Raw genomic sequence first — 14,541 nt, 5'->3', positions numbered from 1 at the left:
GGTCACACCGAGCTCCCGCCGGTTCAGGGCAGCAGCGATTCTTTGTCCTCCTGCCCGGGCAGGGACACTGCAGGGCTGAGGAGCCAAAAAGAGAATTTCGGCCACAACCCCGGGATTGTGCCTGGAGAGACCGGGGCGATTCTGTGCGTGTGCAGAGCTCTCCCACCTCACTCCCATTGGGTGATAGTGCAGTCACTCGTAATACTGGAGCGGTGATTAATCAGACTGGGGAGAAGCACCGCCCTTGGTGCCGCCCCGGTACCGCCATTGCCGGAGGGTCAGTGAGGGCTCGGGAGCGGCAGCGGCCGGAGCGCCGTGAGGCGGCGGAGCTCGGAGGCGGCGGAGCTCGGCGGTGACCGCACCGCAGCGACCCGGGGACAGGAGAGACACCTCTGTGCTACCGACAGCAAGCGGGACGAGCCAGCGCTGCTCCGGCACCGCCTCCTGCCGAGGCAGCAGCGGCAAGGAGACCGCGGGCAGCCGCTCCCTCAGCGGCCTCAGGCCAGCGGCAACACGGCGCCACAGCCAGCGAGGGAGGGAGGGAGGGAGACGGGAGAAGGAAGCCGCCACAGCCCCCCTGCCGCCCCCTGCATCCCCTCCATCCGCCCGCAGCGAGCCCCGAGCCCCGGCACAAGGCAGCGCGGCTCCCACCTGCGCTGGGACAGCCTCTCCGAGCTCCGCCGCCGCCTCCCCGGGCTCCGCCCGCTGCCGCCGCTCCCGGGCCGCACACACGCTCCCACCATGGCGCCGCAGCTGCCCCACTAAAGCCCTGCCTGCCTGCCTGCCTGCCTGGGGGCGACACCGGCGCCGGCCTTGTCCCCGCTCGCTGGCACCGAGCAGCAATGGCGCTGGGACAATCCCGAGTGACAGCACAGCCAGCCAAGGGCAGCGAGGCGCGGGCTCTGCACAGCGCACAGCCCAAGCCCCGCGCCCCCCGGGCTGGCCGAGGCCAAAGCCGCACATGAGGAACAGCCCTGCAACGGGCCCGGGCCCAAGGCGCCATTGCTCTGCAAACAGCGACCAAGTTCTCCGCACCTCCCTGCCCCGCCTCGGCACGCAGCCCCCGGGGCAGCCCCACGGCCCCCACGGCAGCTCCCAGCCTCCGCCAGCCGCCCTGCAACGGCCCATGGGGAGCAGGCCAAGGGACGCGGCTGCCGGCGCCCAGGGGACGCCAGGGACAGCGGGGGCACTTCACAAGCCTTTCCTGCAAAAGAGAAAACCATCAGCAAGGAAAAAGCAACAGCAGCGCTGGCTCCAGAGCACAGGGCCACACGAGGCCATGGCACATTGCAGTGGGGTGACGCTGGCCCCATGCCAGGCACCCAGCAGAGCTGCTCTCTCACTGCCCTGCACAGCCGCCATGGGGAGAGAAAATTGAACCAAGGCTTCCTGAGCTGATAGAAGGACCTGGCTAAGAGATCCCTCATCCAACACCTTTGTGCACAAAACAGGCTCGAAATTGGATATGTGAATTGAATTTATTGCTAACAAACTCAGAATAGGAGAAAAAGGAAAATTTGACCATTTAAAACACCTTCCCCCAACTTGACGGGGATCAGCTGGAATGCGGGTCACCAAGATTCTGCCCAACGGGGATCACTGGGGATCATCCACTGCAGATCTTCCCACTGGGGATGGAGTTGGAGCAGCAATGAAGCTCTTCCTGCACTCGGGACACTCACTCACCAGGATTCTGCCCAACGGGGGATCACTGGGGATCATCCACTGCAGATCTTCCCACAACGGATGGAGTTGGAGCAGCAATGAAGCTCTTCCTGCACTCGGGACACTCGCAGGGCTTCCCTCACTGGTGCCTCCGTTGGTGCTGAGTCAAGAGAGAGCTCCTGGAGAAGCTCTTCCCACACTCGTCACACTCATAGGGCTTTTCCCCAGTGTGGATGCGCCGGTGCCTGATGAGGTTGGAGTTTTGCTTGAAGCCCTTCCCGCAGTCAGGGCAGCGGAAGGGCCTCTCCTGGGTGTGAATGCGCTCATGGACGAGGAGATTGGAGGTGGTTTGAAACCTCTTCCCACATGTGGGACACTCATAGGGCCTCCCCCCGGCGTGGATTATCTTGTGCTGGATCAGGTTGGAGTTGCTCTTGAAGCTCTTCCCACATTCCGTGCAATCGTAGGGCTTTTCCCCAGTGTGGATCACCTGGTGCCGCATCAGGGTGGACATCCGGCTGAAGCTCTTCCCACACTTCCCACATTCATAGGGCTTTTCCCCAGTGTGGATTTTCTTGTGCTTGATCAGCGAGGAGATGTCGCTGAAGCTCTTCCCACATTGCCCACAGTCGTAGGGCTTTTCCCCAGTGTGGATGCGCCGGTGCCTGATGAGGTTGGAGTTGTGCTTGAAGCCTTTCCCACAGTCAGGGCAGCGGAAGGGCCTCTCCTGGGTGTGAATGTGCTCATGGAGGAGGAGATCAGAGTTGGTCTGGAACCTCTTCCCACAATTCCCACACTCATAGGGCCTCTCCCCAGTGTGGATCTTCTTGTGCTTGATCAGCGAGGAGCTGTGGCTGAAGCTCTTCCCACATTCCACGCAATCGAAGGGCTTTTCCCCAGTGTGGATCCTCTGGTGGCAGATCAGCTCACATCTCCACCTGAAGCTTTTCCCACATTCCCCACACTTGTGGGGCTTCTCTCTGCCCTCAGGCTTCTCCCCCAGCTCCGAGCTCCGGCTGCATCTCCGGGCCTTTTCCTCCTCCTCCATCCGGCCACGCCTTGGCAATGACAAATCCTGCTTTGGGGAAAAAACAAGGGCTCAGCGCCTTGCCCTGGGGGTTCCTCCTGCCCAGCTCCAGCTCTGCAACTCTCCCAGGGGTTTGTGTCCATAAAATCCCCAAACCACCACCATTCACCTCAAAACCCTCACAGCATTTCCCCCTCTCTGCTCTTTGCACTTTGGCCTCCTCAGGGTCTCCCTTCCCTGCACTCATGGGGCTCCCGTGGCTACCGGGCTTCCCTATTTTCCAGGGTCCCGCTTAGGGATGATCCGGGGGCTTTGGGGGTCCCAGGGGTCCCTTCTCCCCTCATTCTCTGCTCCGCGCTTCCAGGGATCCCAGGCTTCCCCCTTATCCACGCTCTCCCCTCTCCAGCCTGCCGGGGCTCCCCCAGCTCCTCCATCGCCCCTCTCCCCTCACCCCACTCCGGGGCTCCCACCCTTCCCCTCCACCGCTCTCCCGGGGGACCCCATGCCCCATGTCCCCCTCCCACCCCGACACCGGGCCGTGCCCACCTGCAGCCCCCAAAATATCCCCCAAAGCCCCACTGCCGCCTCAGCTTTGCCCTTCCGCCACATCCAAACGTTCCCCCCGCACAATCAAACCCTCCCAGCGACCCTCCACGAGATTTGGGGCTCAATCCCGGAAGCTGCGAGCTCCAAACACCCGCCCAGAAAAAACGCCGCTCGGGGACCCCCGAGACATTTGGGGCGACTTCCTCCTCCCCCTCACCTGCGGCGTGCGGGGCGCCGATGCTCCCGGGGCCGCGGCAGACAAAGAGCTGCGCGCTGCTTCTGCTGCTCCTCCTCTTCCTCTCTCCAACCTCTTCCTGTTCCTCCTCTTCCTCTCTCCTCCTTCCTCCTCCCGCGGCTCCTCCTCCTTCCTCCTCCCGCCTCCTCCCGCTCGGATCTCCGGCCTTTCTCTCGCTCCTTCCTCATCCCTCCTCCTCCTCCTCCATCCCTTCTCCCCCTTCCCCCAAGCCCAGCGCCCACCCTTTCCCCCCCTTTTCCCCACGCCGTCGCATGCCGCGGGAGGAGCCGGGATGGAGCCGGGGCAGGTCGGGCTGGGGCAGCGCTGGGCTCCGGGCCAGGCCTGGGCGCCCCCCACGCGCCCCCTCCCCAAATTGGGCTGGCGGGAAGCGCTGGGGGCGAGGGGGGGCGCAGGTGGGGTTGGGGTGGGGAGCGCTGGGCGCTGCGGGTCTGCCTGGGAACTGGAGAGTCATCAGCGCCGCGAGCTCGGATTGGAGAATGCCCGCAGGAGACAGGAGAGTCGTGTAAAAGTGACTTTATGGATGCACAGAGGGAGAGGCCTTGGGGCATTTGCCATTGGTCTGTAAAACGCAGCCTCCTTTTCATGCTCGTTTCCCGGCTGCATCTCCCTGTCCCTTTGCCGTCTGGCTGAGGTACTTGGAAGGTACAGACTTCCCGATCCGCCCACTGTCTGTGTCCCTTAACATGCACCCCTAGTTTGTGTGACATTCGGTATTCGTGGCTCTGGGAAGTGTTTGTTCTGCTTGTGGAAGTTCAGGAATGGAGCAGGAGCTTGGCTGAGCAGCAGTCTGTATCAATTAGTAACAATTCAAATTCACAGTGGGTTCTGGGACCTGATAGGAATTCTTCGGATTCCCAGGCGCTGCTCCATGGTATTGTAAGATTTGTTCTGGTGGCCGTTCATGTTTTTTTAAACATTTTTGGTATGCTCCCTCATGAACTTACTCAGCACTTTTGTGTAATTTAATCATCTAATCTTTGGATCTCAAACTGGTTTCCCTGAACTTGTGGTATCAAAAATCCCCAGAGGTTTATTACACTCTATAGATCATCCACAATGCTAGCACATGTTGGAGTGAGGAGAGAGATGACTCCCCCCAATTTTTTTAGTGAAGTTTTCCCAACATTTTCCCACTTGCTGTTGCTCTTTGCAGATGAACCAATTTGTGCTGCTGTTGGGGTTTGACCCTGACTAAACACCAGCACCCCTGCTCTCTCCTGCTGCACACGTGCCAGAGGAGGGGAAAGAACAAAACTGTAAAAACACACACCAAATTCATGAGTTGAGGGAGATAGGGCACTGGTAGGAGGACCCACGGAAGAAAGGGCAGACAGGCTTTAAACTTAAAGCTGGAAAATGATTTAATTACTTAACAGAGTCGGAGGATATATGAGAGGTAAAAATAAGCTTTTCGTACACCATTTGTTCACTCACCACCTCCCTCTTCAGCCCCCTTCCCTCTTCCCAAACCCACAGCACGGGCAGGCGGCAGGGTGAGGGGTTTGTTCTCTGCTCAGTCCATCAGGGAGAAGGGTCTTCTGCTTAGCCACGGGGTCCCTCCCACGAGAGACAGTCCTCTGGGAACTTCTTTGGCGTGCCTCTGATCTCACGAGCAACATCTCGCCCGAATTCTGCTGCAACGTGAGTCCTCTTGTCCATAAGGTGCAGACTCTGCCGAGCCGAGGCCAGGCTGCTTCCATGCCAGGAGCAAGGCCTTTCTCTCCCTTGCAAGGCCTTTTGCAGTTTTAACTGTTTAGATGAGACTCTCTCTGGATCACAGCTTCCTCCAGGCATCCACCTGCTCCTCTGGCATGGGCTGTGGGTGGATTTCTGCACCCCTGTGGACTCCATGGGCTGCAGGAGAACCTCCTGCTCCCCCCACGGCCTTCAGCACGGCTAGCAGAGGGTTTTCAGCTGCGGCGACTGGAGCACCTCCTCCCCACCTTCTCCACTCACCTTGGTGTCTCCATGTTGTTCTCCCTTCATATGTTTTTACCCTTTCCTCCTCAAATTAAAAGCAGTGTGTTCCTACTTTTGTTTTGATTTTTTCTTAAATATGCATTCACGGAGGCAGAACTAGCACCTCTAATTGGCCCAAACCTGGCCAGCAGTATGTCCATCACCTTCAGAACCATCAGAGATTGACTGCTGGATTTGATGTAAAAACTTCCAGAGCTTTCACTCAGGACACACAGGAGCCATCTTTGTGCCACTCCCAACCCCTTAGACACCTCCCCAGGCCTAGCACAACAGGTTCTGAGGGGTCCAAATTTCTCCTAGATGTCAAAAAATACTTTACTGATGTTCTCGGCCAATCAAAACCACCACAACTCCCCTCTGGCCCAGTCCCTTCCCAGTCCCTCCCAGTGCCACCCAGTCCCTCTAATCCCATTCCTAGTCTATTCCCAGTCCTCCACCATCACCCTCAGTGCCCTCCCAGTGCCCTCCAACCTACTCCCCTCTCTCCCAGTCCCTCTAATCCCTGCGAGTCACTTCCAGTGCCACCACAGTGTATTCCAGTCCCTATAATCCCAACCCCATTCCATTCCCAGTCCATTCCCACACCTCCACTCTCTCTCCTAGTGCCCCCCAAGTCCCTACCACTCGACACCAAGTCCTCCCCACTACATTCCCATTCCCTCCCACTCCTTTCCCAGTCCCTCCCAGTCCATAAACAATCCGTCCCAATGCCACACCACCTCTCCCAGCTCTCTGCCAGCGCCCCCCCAGCTGATCCCAGTGTCTCCCCTCTCTCTCCCAGTGCCCCCCAGCGTGTCCATCTCGCTGGTGCCCTCGAGCTCCCAGCCCGAGCCCGGCCGCCTGCTGTGCTCCGTGATGGATTTCTACCCTGCGCAGGTGCAGGTGAGGTGGTTCCAGGGCCAGCAGGAGCTCTTGGAGCAAGTGATGACCACCGACCTGCTCCCCAACGGGGACTGGACCTACCAGCTGCTGGTGCTGCTGGAAACGCCCCCCCGGCGCGGGGTCACCTACACCTGCCAGGTGGAGCACGTCAGCCTGGAGCAGCCCCTGAGGCGGCACTGGGGTACGGCCAGAGCCCACAGCGCCGGGGGGAGCGGGGGAGGCACTGGGGGGGCTGGCAGGGGGATTGGGCTGTGCTGGGGGGAACTGGGAGGGAGGTGGAGAGAGGCTGGTTTCTACTGGGAGAGGGGCTTGGGGGTGTGGGACGGCTGGGAAGGGGTCGGAAGGATGTTGGGGAGGGTGGGATGAGGTTCTGGGGGTGCTGGTGGGCACTGGGAGGGAGTTTGGGAGTGCTGGGGGGAACTGGGAGGGAGTTGGAGTGAGGCTGGAGGGGCTGGAAGGAGATTGGGGATGGAAAAGCAAAGGCTGGAAGGAGGTTGGTTGTGCTGGGAAGAGACTGGGAGGGACCTTGTTGAGTTCTGGTGGGGCTGGGAAGGGACTGGGAGAGGGTTTGGGGGTCCTGGGGCGGTGGGGGGCAAATGGGAGGGGTTGTGGGGTGCTGAGATGGACGGGAGGGGCTTTGGTGTGTCCTGGGGAGGCTGGGAATGGATCGGGAGGAGGTTTCAGGGGCTCCTGGGTGGGCTGGGGGCGACTGGGAGGGTGCTTGGAGGGGCTTGGGGTGTCGCTGAGAGGTTTTTGGGGGTCCTGAGCCCTGCTGACCCCCCAGAGATGCCGCTGGACGCTGCCCGCAGCAAGATGCTGACGGGGATCGGGGGCTTCGTGTTGGGCTTCGTCTTCCTGGCGCTGGGGCTCGGCTTCTACCTGCGCAAGAAGGTGAGGGGGGGTCCCGGGGGTCGTGTCCCCCCTGCCCCGGAGCGGCTGTGCTCCCCCCGGGGCCCCCCAGCCCGGTGTCACCCCCTTTTCTCTCCCCACAGAGCTCCTGAGCCGCCGCCGGCCGCAGCCCCTCCCCGTGGCCTCGGGCCCGGCCGGGACCCCCCGCTCTGTCCCCACGCTGATTTTGGGGGGTTGTGTGTCCCCCCAGCCTTGCTGTCACTCTGACCCCGCCCGGCTGCTCCCAGTGCTCCCAATAAAGCTTCCCAGTTGGCTCCGGTCGCGTTTCTTGGGGGGCACTGGGGAGGGACTTGGGGGGACCCCGCGGTGGGGCTGTGATTGGGGGGCAGACCTGACCCCGGGATGGATCGGGAATGGGGACCCCCGTGTGTCCCCAAGTGTCACCCCGCTCTGGGGGCCTTGGGAGGCAGCTGAACCCCGACACGGCACACAGCGAATCCCAAAAAAGGCGCTGAGACCCCCTGAGCCCCCCAGAACCTCCAAACCCCCTAGAAAAACAGCCCCGAAAAATAGCCCCGCGAAAATGAGCCAATGGGAGAAGGCGCTGAGCGATTCTGATCCAATCCGAGCTCGCGGCGCTGATGACTCTCCAGTTCCCAGGCAGACCCGCAGCGCCCAGCGCTCCCCACCCCAACCCCACCTGCGCCCCCCCCTCGCCCCCAGCGCTTCCCGCCAGCCCAATTTGGGGAGGGGGCGCCTGGGCGGCGCCCAGGCCTGGCCCGGAGCCCAGCGCTGCCCCAGCCCGACCTGCCCCGGCTCCATCCCGGCTCCTCCCGCGGCATGCGACGGCGTGGGGAAAAGGGGGGGAAAGGGTGGGCGCTGGGCTTGGGGGGAGGAGGAGAAGGGATGGAGGAGGAGGAGGAGGGATGAGGAAGGAGCGCGAGAAAGGCCGGAGATCCGAGCAGGAGGAAGCGGGAGGAGGAAGGAGGAGGAGCCGCGGGAGGAGGAAGGAGGAACAGGAAGAGGAGGAACCGGAAGAGGTTGGAGAGAGGAAGAGGAGGAACAGGAAGAGGTTGGAGAGAGGAAGAGGAGGAGCAGCAGAAGCAGCGCGGAGCTCTTTGTCTGTCGCAGCCCCGGGAGCATCGGCGCCCCGCACGCCGCAGGTGAGGGGGAGGAGGAAGTCGCCCCAAATGTCTCGGGGGTCCCCGAGCGGCGTTTTTTCTGGGCGGGTGTTTGGAGCTCGCAGCTTCCGGGATTGAGCCCCAAATCTCGTGAAGGGTCGCTGGGAGGGTTTGATTGTGCGGGGGGAAAGTTTGGATGTGGCGGAAGGGCAAAGCTGAGGCGGCAGTGGGGCTTTGGGGGATATTTTGGGGGCTGCAGGTGGGCACGGCCCGGTGTCGGGGTGGGAGGGGGACATGGGGCATGGGGTCCGGCCGGGAGAGCGGTGGAGGGGAAGGGCGGGAGCCCCGGAGGGGGGTGAGCGGAGAGGGGCGATGGCGGAGCTGGGGGAGCCCCGGCAGGCTGGAGAGGGGGGAGCGTGGCTAAGGGGGAAGCCTGGGATCCCTGGAAGCGCGGAGCAGAGAATGAGGGGAGAAGGGACCCCTGGGACCCCCAAAGCCCCCGGATCATCCCTAGGCGGGACCCTGGAAAATAGGGAAGCCCGGGAGCCACGGGAGCCCCATGAGTGCAGGGAAGGGAGAGCCTGAGGAGGCCAAAGTGCAAAGAGCAGAGAGGGGGAAATCCTGTTAGGGTTTGAGGTGAATGGTGGTGGTTTGGGGTTTTTATGGCCACAAACCCCTGGGAGAGTTGCAGAGCTGGAGCTGGGCAGGAGGAACCCCCAGGGCAAGGCGCTGAGCCCTTGTTTTTGCCCCAAAGCAGGATTTTTCATTGCCAAGGCGTGGCTGGATGGAGGAGGAGGAAAAGGCCCGGAGATGCAGCCGGAGCTCGGAGCTGGGGGAGAAGCCTGAGGGCAGAGAGAAGCCCCACAAGTGTGGGGAATGTGGGAAAAGGTTCAGGTGGAGATCTGAGCTGATCGTGCACCAGAGGATCCACACTGGGGAAAAGCCCTATGAGTGTGGGAAGTGTGGGAAAAGCTTTAGCCAGATGTCCAACCTGATCACACACCACATGATCCACACAGGGGAAAAGCCCTATGAGTGTGGGGAATGTGGGAAGAGCTTCAGCCGGATGTCCACCCTGATGCAGCACCAGGTGATCCACACTGGGGAAAAGCCCTACGACTGCGTGGAATGTGGGAAGGGCTTCAGCCGCAGCTCTGCCCTGATCACACACCAGAGGATCCACACAGGGGAAAAGCCCTATGAGTGTGGGAAGTGTGGGAAAAGCTTCAGGGACAGATCTTACCTGATGCAGCACCAGGTGATCCACACTGGGGAAAAGCCTTATGATTGCAAGGAATGTGGGAAGAGCTTCAGCCGCAGCTCCAACCTGATCCATCACAAAAGGATTCACACCGGGGAGAGGCCCTATGTGTGTGGGAAGTGTGGGAAGAGGTTTCAGACCAGCTCCAATCTCCTCCTCCATGAGTGCATTCACACCCAGGAGAGGCCCTTCCGCTGCCCTGACTGTGGGAAGGGCTTCAAGCATAACTCCCACCTCATCAGGCACCGGCGCATCCACACTGGGGAAAAGCCCTACTAGTGTCCCGAGTGTGGGAAGAGCTTCATTGCTGCTCCAACTCCATCCCCAGTGGGAAGATCTGCAGTGGATGATCCCCAGTGACCCCAGCTGTGCAGAGCCCTGGTGATCCGTGCTGCTGGTGATCCGTGTGGCAAAGACACCTGGCTGGTGGCTCCACACCCTCCTGGCTCCCCGTGGGCACCTGGATGAAGGCAGGGCCAGGAATGTCCATGGGAATTCCTGGGGACATCAGAAATCCCCTGGGGAGAGCGGATTTGTTGACTTTCCACCCCAGAAAATCTCACCTTTTGTGTTCAGTTATATCATCTCTTGGCATGAGGCAACACTGGATGGCCTTGGAGGTCTTTTGCAACCTCAGGGATTCCATGATTCTGATTTTCTCTCACCCAGTGGCATCTTTCACAGCTAAATGGTTCTGAATTGGGGCAAAGAGCAGGATTTTGGGGTGGAAACGTCCAAAAATGTTCTTCCCTTCCACCCAACCACATGGATCCTCAGTGGGCACAGACATGTAAATCCTTTTCTTTCGGGTTTGGTCTTGTTTTCATTTCAATCCTCCAAAACACCTGAATTTGGGGTAAAAATGAAGATATTGAGGTGAGACATGGGTGGGACATTGGGGTCACAGCTGTTATGATCCAAACATTAAGGTTCTTTGGAAATAGCTCTGCCCGAATTAAGGTGCAAACGAGACCACATGCCAGTCAGTAGTGTAGGTTTTATTTGATAGTAAATATGAGAGAAAGTGGGAGGAAAAGAGAAGTAGGAAAAGAGGTGAGGGGGACAGAAAGAGGGAGAAAGAAAACATCACCATCCGTGGATCCCAACGATGTCACATTGATCTTCTCCAGCTGCTCTTCTCAGTGGTGGTTTTCCCCCCAAAAAGCACAGAGTGCCAAGGGTTAATATACACTCAGGCCAGGTGACAATGTCCAGCATGTCCCCCCGGGGCAGGGGACAGTCTCTAGCAGCAGACTCTGCTTGCATCACCTGCACTGCTGTGGTGCAAGGCCTGGCATTTGGGGGTCTGTGATGGATTGTGACTCCCCTCAGCTCCTCTCACGTCAAAGTCCCGATTTGATGTCGAACTGCTCCAGCAGCGTGCGGTGGAGATTTTTGGGGGTTCTGTGCCGTTGTGGGGGATTTTTGTGTCCTTCTTGGGGTTTCTGGGTCATTTTTGGGGGGGTTCTGGGTCACCTTTTGGGGTTTCTGTCTCACTTTTGGGCGTTTGTCATGTCATTTTTGGGGTTTTTTTATCATTTTGGGGGTTTCTGTGTCATTTTTAGGGTCTCAAGTGTCACTTTTGGGGATTTCTGTGTCACTTTTGGGGATTTCTGTGTCATTTTTTGGGGTTTCTTTGTCGGTTTTTGGGGTTCTGTGTCACTTTTTGGGATTTCTCTTCCATTTTTGGGGTTTTCTCTGCCATTTTTGGGGTCTCACTGTCCCATTGGAGGTTTCCCATCGTCACTTTTTGAGTCTCCATGTCACTTTTTGGGGTTTCTGTGTCACTTTTTGGGGTTTTTTTTCTGCAATTTTTGGGGTTTCAGTGTCGTTTTTTGGGGTTTCTGTGTCACTTTGTGGTGGGGTTGGGGGTTCCACAGCTGGGCAGTTTGTGTAAACCTGGCTTCTGCTGATGCCTGATGGGTTTTTGTCCTTTTTTGTTGTACTTTTATACTCTTTTTATATCCTTTTTACCCTTTCCCATTCCTGTACCTTTTACTCTCTGTATCTCAGCCCCACATGTTTATAACCCTTGTGCTCCAGCCTCGTTCAGAATTCTTTGGAGAAGACGAAACAATCTCCACAATTTCAAGAGCATGAGGCACCAGCCTTGAAAGAGCTTTATCACTGGGACATGTTTCTGTAAACTAATTTGTAACTTTTTTTTGGGGGGAGGTAATTTGAATAAGGGGGCAATTACTTCATTTGTTAGGTTTCTCATTGGGGAATTTTAGATAGGGATGTTAATCAGTGAAGTCCATAAATTGCAAACCCGTGATATTGTCGCTCTCTTTCCGTCGTGGTGCACCTGGGATCCTATTAAACCAAGGGAATACCATTTTCCTACACTGCGGGGTCTGTGCTCAATCTTTCCCAGCATTTTAGGCATCACAGTGAGCTGTGCTCTGCCCCCACCCCAAACTCAGCCAGGGATGATTCTCAGAGCAGCTGGTGGCTTTGGATTTGTGTGTGCATTCCTTTCCCTCAGCCTGAGATGAGTGAACAATAGGTTTCCCTTTATGGGATCTCAGCAGTTTGACTCTCAGTCCAAAGTCCCAGTCAGGTATCTTCAGGGAGGATTTTTGATTGTAGCTTCTTTGTACACTTTTTGTTATAATGAGCAAAACTTTGTATCGATGTTTGAGGCATGAAATATTTCAGTGTCTGATAACAGCCATGGTGGGACACTGGGAACACAGCCAGGGTGGGACACTGGGGACACAGACAGGGAGGGCAAAAGCAGGCAGAGCTGTCCCTGTCCAAAACTGCACCCCAAAAATCCCCAAATTCAGGGATTTCTCCCAGAAAAAAGCTGTCAGGAGCTTCCTGAATGGAGGGAAAGGGGCGATGGGACATTGAAAAGAGTTGTATTGGGTTTGACACCCCTGGAATTGGGTTTGGTCCTCCTGGAACTGGATTGGATTGACTGGGAATTGGGTTGGATTTACCTGGAATTTGGTTTGATCCACCTGGAATTGGATTTGGTTTACCTGGAATGGGGTTGAATCGACCTGGAATTGGGTTTGACTCACCTGGAATTTCTTTTGACTCACCTGGAATTGGGTTTGATCAATCTGGAATTCAGTTTGATTTACCTGGAATTGGGTTGGATTTACATTGGATTTACCCGTAAAGATTTTGTTGTTTGGGCTGATTATACTCGGGCTGTGCTCCAAAAACAAAAGGAAACACTGGTAATTCTGGCTCTGGGCTTGGCAGGTCCCAGGGATCTTTTGAATTATTCACTTCTGAGAGCCAAAATCTTTCCCAAGGTGTTCCACCACAATTCCCAGTGGCTCAGGGAGGAGTCACTGCCAATTTTGCTGAACAGATCAGTGATGTGAGCCAAGGATGGCCCAGCTGCTAGTGAGGAGTCACAGCCATGGAGCTGCTAAATCAGGATCCCAAAATTCACTGTGGGACAGAGCCTGAGCTCTGTGGGACACAGGTGGGACAGAAGGGTTTGGGACACCAGAGGAGCCACTGACTGAGCTCAGTCCTGTTGTACAGTGGGACAGGAAATCACCTTTGAAATTCAAAATCCTGCTGTGCTTCTGTTGGGCTCCAAAATCAGAAACACTCCAGACAATCACAAGAAGTTTATTCTAGCCCGGCTATGTTTAAAGGCAAGCCTGACTGAGAACCCAGATTGGAAAAACACAGAAAGAAATAACTTGTTTTTGTCAACAGAAGATGCATTGCAGGATTTGCACTGACCACCCTGAATGAGGTTATTTAATCTAATGCTCTGCTCTGCCATGAGTTGTTTCAGCACAGAAGGACTAAATGGTTGCTTTAACATGGACATTGCAACTGAGGGACAGAAAAGTAAAGATCTGGAGGGATTGTAAGTGTGGTTTGCCTTAGTGCACTCTGAGCAGGGAGAGCTTTGTTATCAGCAGAGTTCATGTTGATCTAAGACTACAGGAAGAGCAAAACCAGCTGAAGTTTCCGTTCTGCACTGCAGAGCACAGCAGAGAGCCAAACAGGATGAAAATTATGAAATTACTTGGCTCCCAGGGCCAAAAACAGCCGCAGAGAGGAGGAGCACACATTTTTGTTTCACAGATCACTCTGCCAGTTATTAAACCACCATTCCACATGGTGCCAGAGATTGTCAGTGAACTGTGAGAAGTGTTAAATTCCAGACAGGTTCTGAGACAGGAATTTGCTCCAAAATGAAGAAGGAATAACTTTGTATCTGCAATTGGATACATTTTAAAAAATTGGTTTCGGGTATATTGTAATCGACATGGGGCAGGTTTGGAGTGATGTTAGATACATTGTAATTGAAGATGGTTATATTGTAATTGAACTTGGATACACTGTAATTGCAACATCTGTCTGCTCTGGGTGTGTCATCATCCCACGGCAGAGTCCCTGTGACACTTTGGGCTGGGACTGCTCCAAAAAGACACAGAATCACACAAAAAGCGGAGACTTGATCAAGAACAGACAATAGAAATTTTCAGTTCCCCTAAAGGTGCTGGATAGAGCTTAAAGATTAGCGAGCAGAGAGATAAAAGGGGATAAAGGTGTGCAAAGAGGATGATAAACATAGATGAAATCAGGGCAGGAACAGAGAAAGAGAATTACAGTGAGGTTGGGCAAGTTATGCAACGAGAAGCAATTTCGAGGAAAGCTGAGCTTTCCTCCAAACATCAGTGAGTGCAATCACCAGAAACTCCTTTAGATGTCCCTCCAGGACCACAAAAGGACTCTGAGCAGGAGGTGGATGGATGGAAAGGAGCACGAGGAAAGGTTTATGAATTAGCCAGGAAGTATTTAGTAATGAATATGTGTGATCCGCGTGGAACAAATACCCCATTCGGAAGTTTTACCCCACACACTCGATTAAAGAAGAGATCCTCGGGGTTTGTTCAGCACTGATAAAGAAAAAACGGCTGCTTTCAAATGCTTCAAATTAGAAGCATTGCTAGAAAGCTCATTTTCT

The 14,541-nt window shown here is 56.4% G+C and overlaps 4 protein-coding genes and 1 pseudogene across 5 annotated transcripts in view; 3 read left to right on the top strand and 2 right to left on the bottom strand.

Moving 5' to 3' along the window:
* Positions 1-14,541, top strand: part of LOC146421354 (uncharacterized) — a 155,690-nt pseudogene that overhangs the window by 88,093 nt on the left and 53,056 nt on the right. The window lies entirely within an intron of this gene.
* The window catches only part of LOC146421355 (uncharacterized), a 121,611-nt gene that overhangs the window by 61,160 nt on the left and 45,910 nt on the right, over positions 1-14,541 (bottom strand). The gene's annotated exons all lie outside the window — the stretch shown is intronic.
* Positions 1-14,541, top strand: part of LOC146421360 (uncharacterized) — a 50,466-nt gene that overhangs the window by 30,237 nt on the left and 5,688 nt on the right. Inside the window, exon 5 of the mRNA XM_085047531.1 lies at positions 9,215-9,718. Within this exon, the coding sequence (XP_084903657.1) occupies positions 9,215-9,718 (504 nt within the window). The remainder of the gene's footprint in view (positions 1-9,214; positions 9,719-14,541) is intronic.
* On the bottom strand, positions 1,718-2,743 carry LOC146421362 (uncharacterized). Its single transcript, XM_085047450.1, has one exon. The coding sequence runs from the start codon at positions 2,711-2,713 to the stop codon at positions 1,805-1,807; it is 909 nt and encodes a 302-aa protein (XP_084903576.1). The 5' UTR covers positions 2,714-2,743; the 3' UTR covers positions 1,718-1,804.
* On the top strand, positions 6,244-7,690 carry LOC146421361 (class II histocompatibility antigen, B-L beta chain-like). The gene is made up of 3 exons (XM_085047523.1): positions 6,244-6,537; positions 7,141-7,247; positions 7,349-7,690. Exons 1-3 carry the CDS (start codon positions 6,330-6,332, stop codon positions 7,355-7,357), a joined length of 324 nt encoding a protein of 107 aa, XP_084903649.1. The 5' UTR covers positions 6,244-6,329; the 3' UTR covers positions 7,358-7,690.

The sequence above is a fragment of the Lichenostomus cassidix genome, unplaced genomic scaffold, assembly GCF_008360975.1.
Source record: "Lichenostomus cassidix isolate B80296 unplaced genomic scaffold, HeHo_3.0 HiC_scaffold_33, whole genome shotgun sequence".
Lineage (NCBI taxonomy): Eukaryota > Metazoa > Chordata > Aves > Passeriformes > Meliphagidae > Lichenostomus > Lichenostomus cassidix.
The sequence above is the reverse complement of the archived record's forward strand: the minus strand, read 5'-3'. Positions and strand labels throughout refer to the sequence as shown.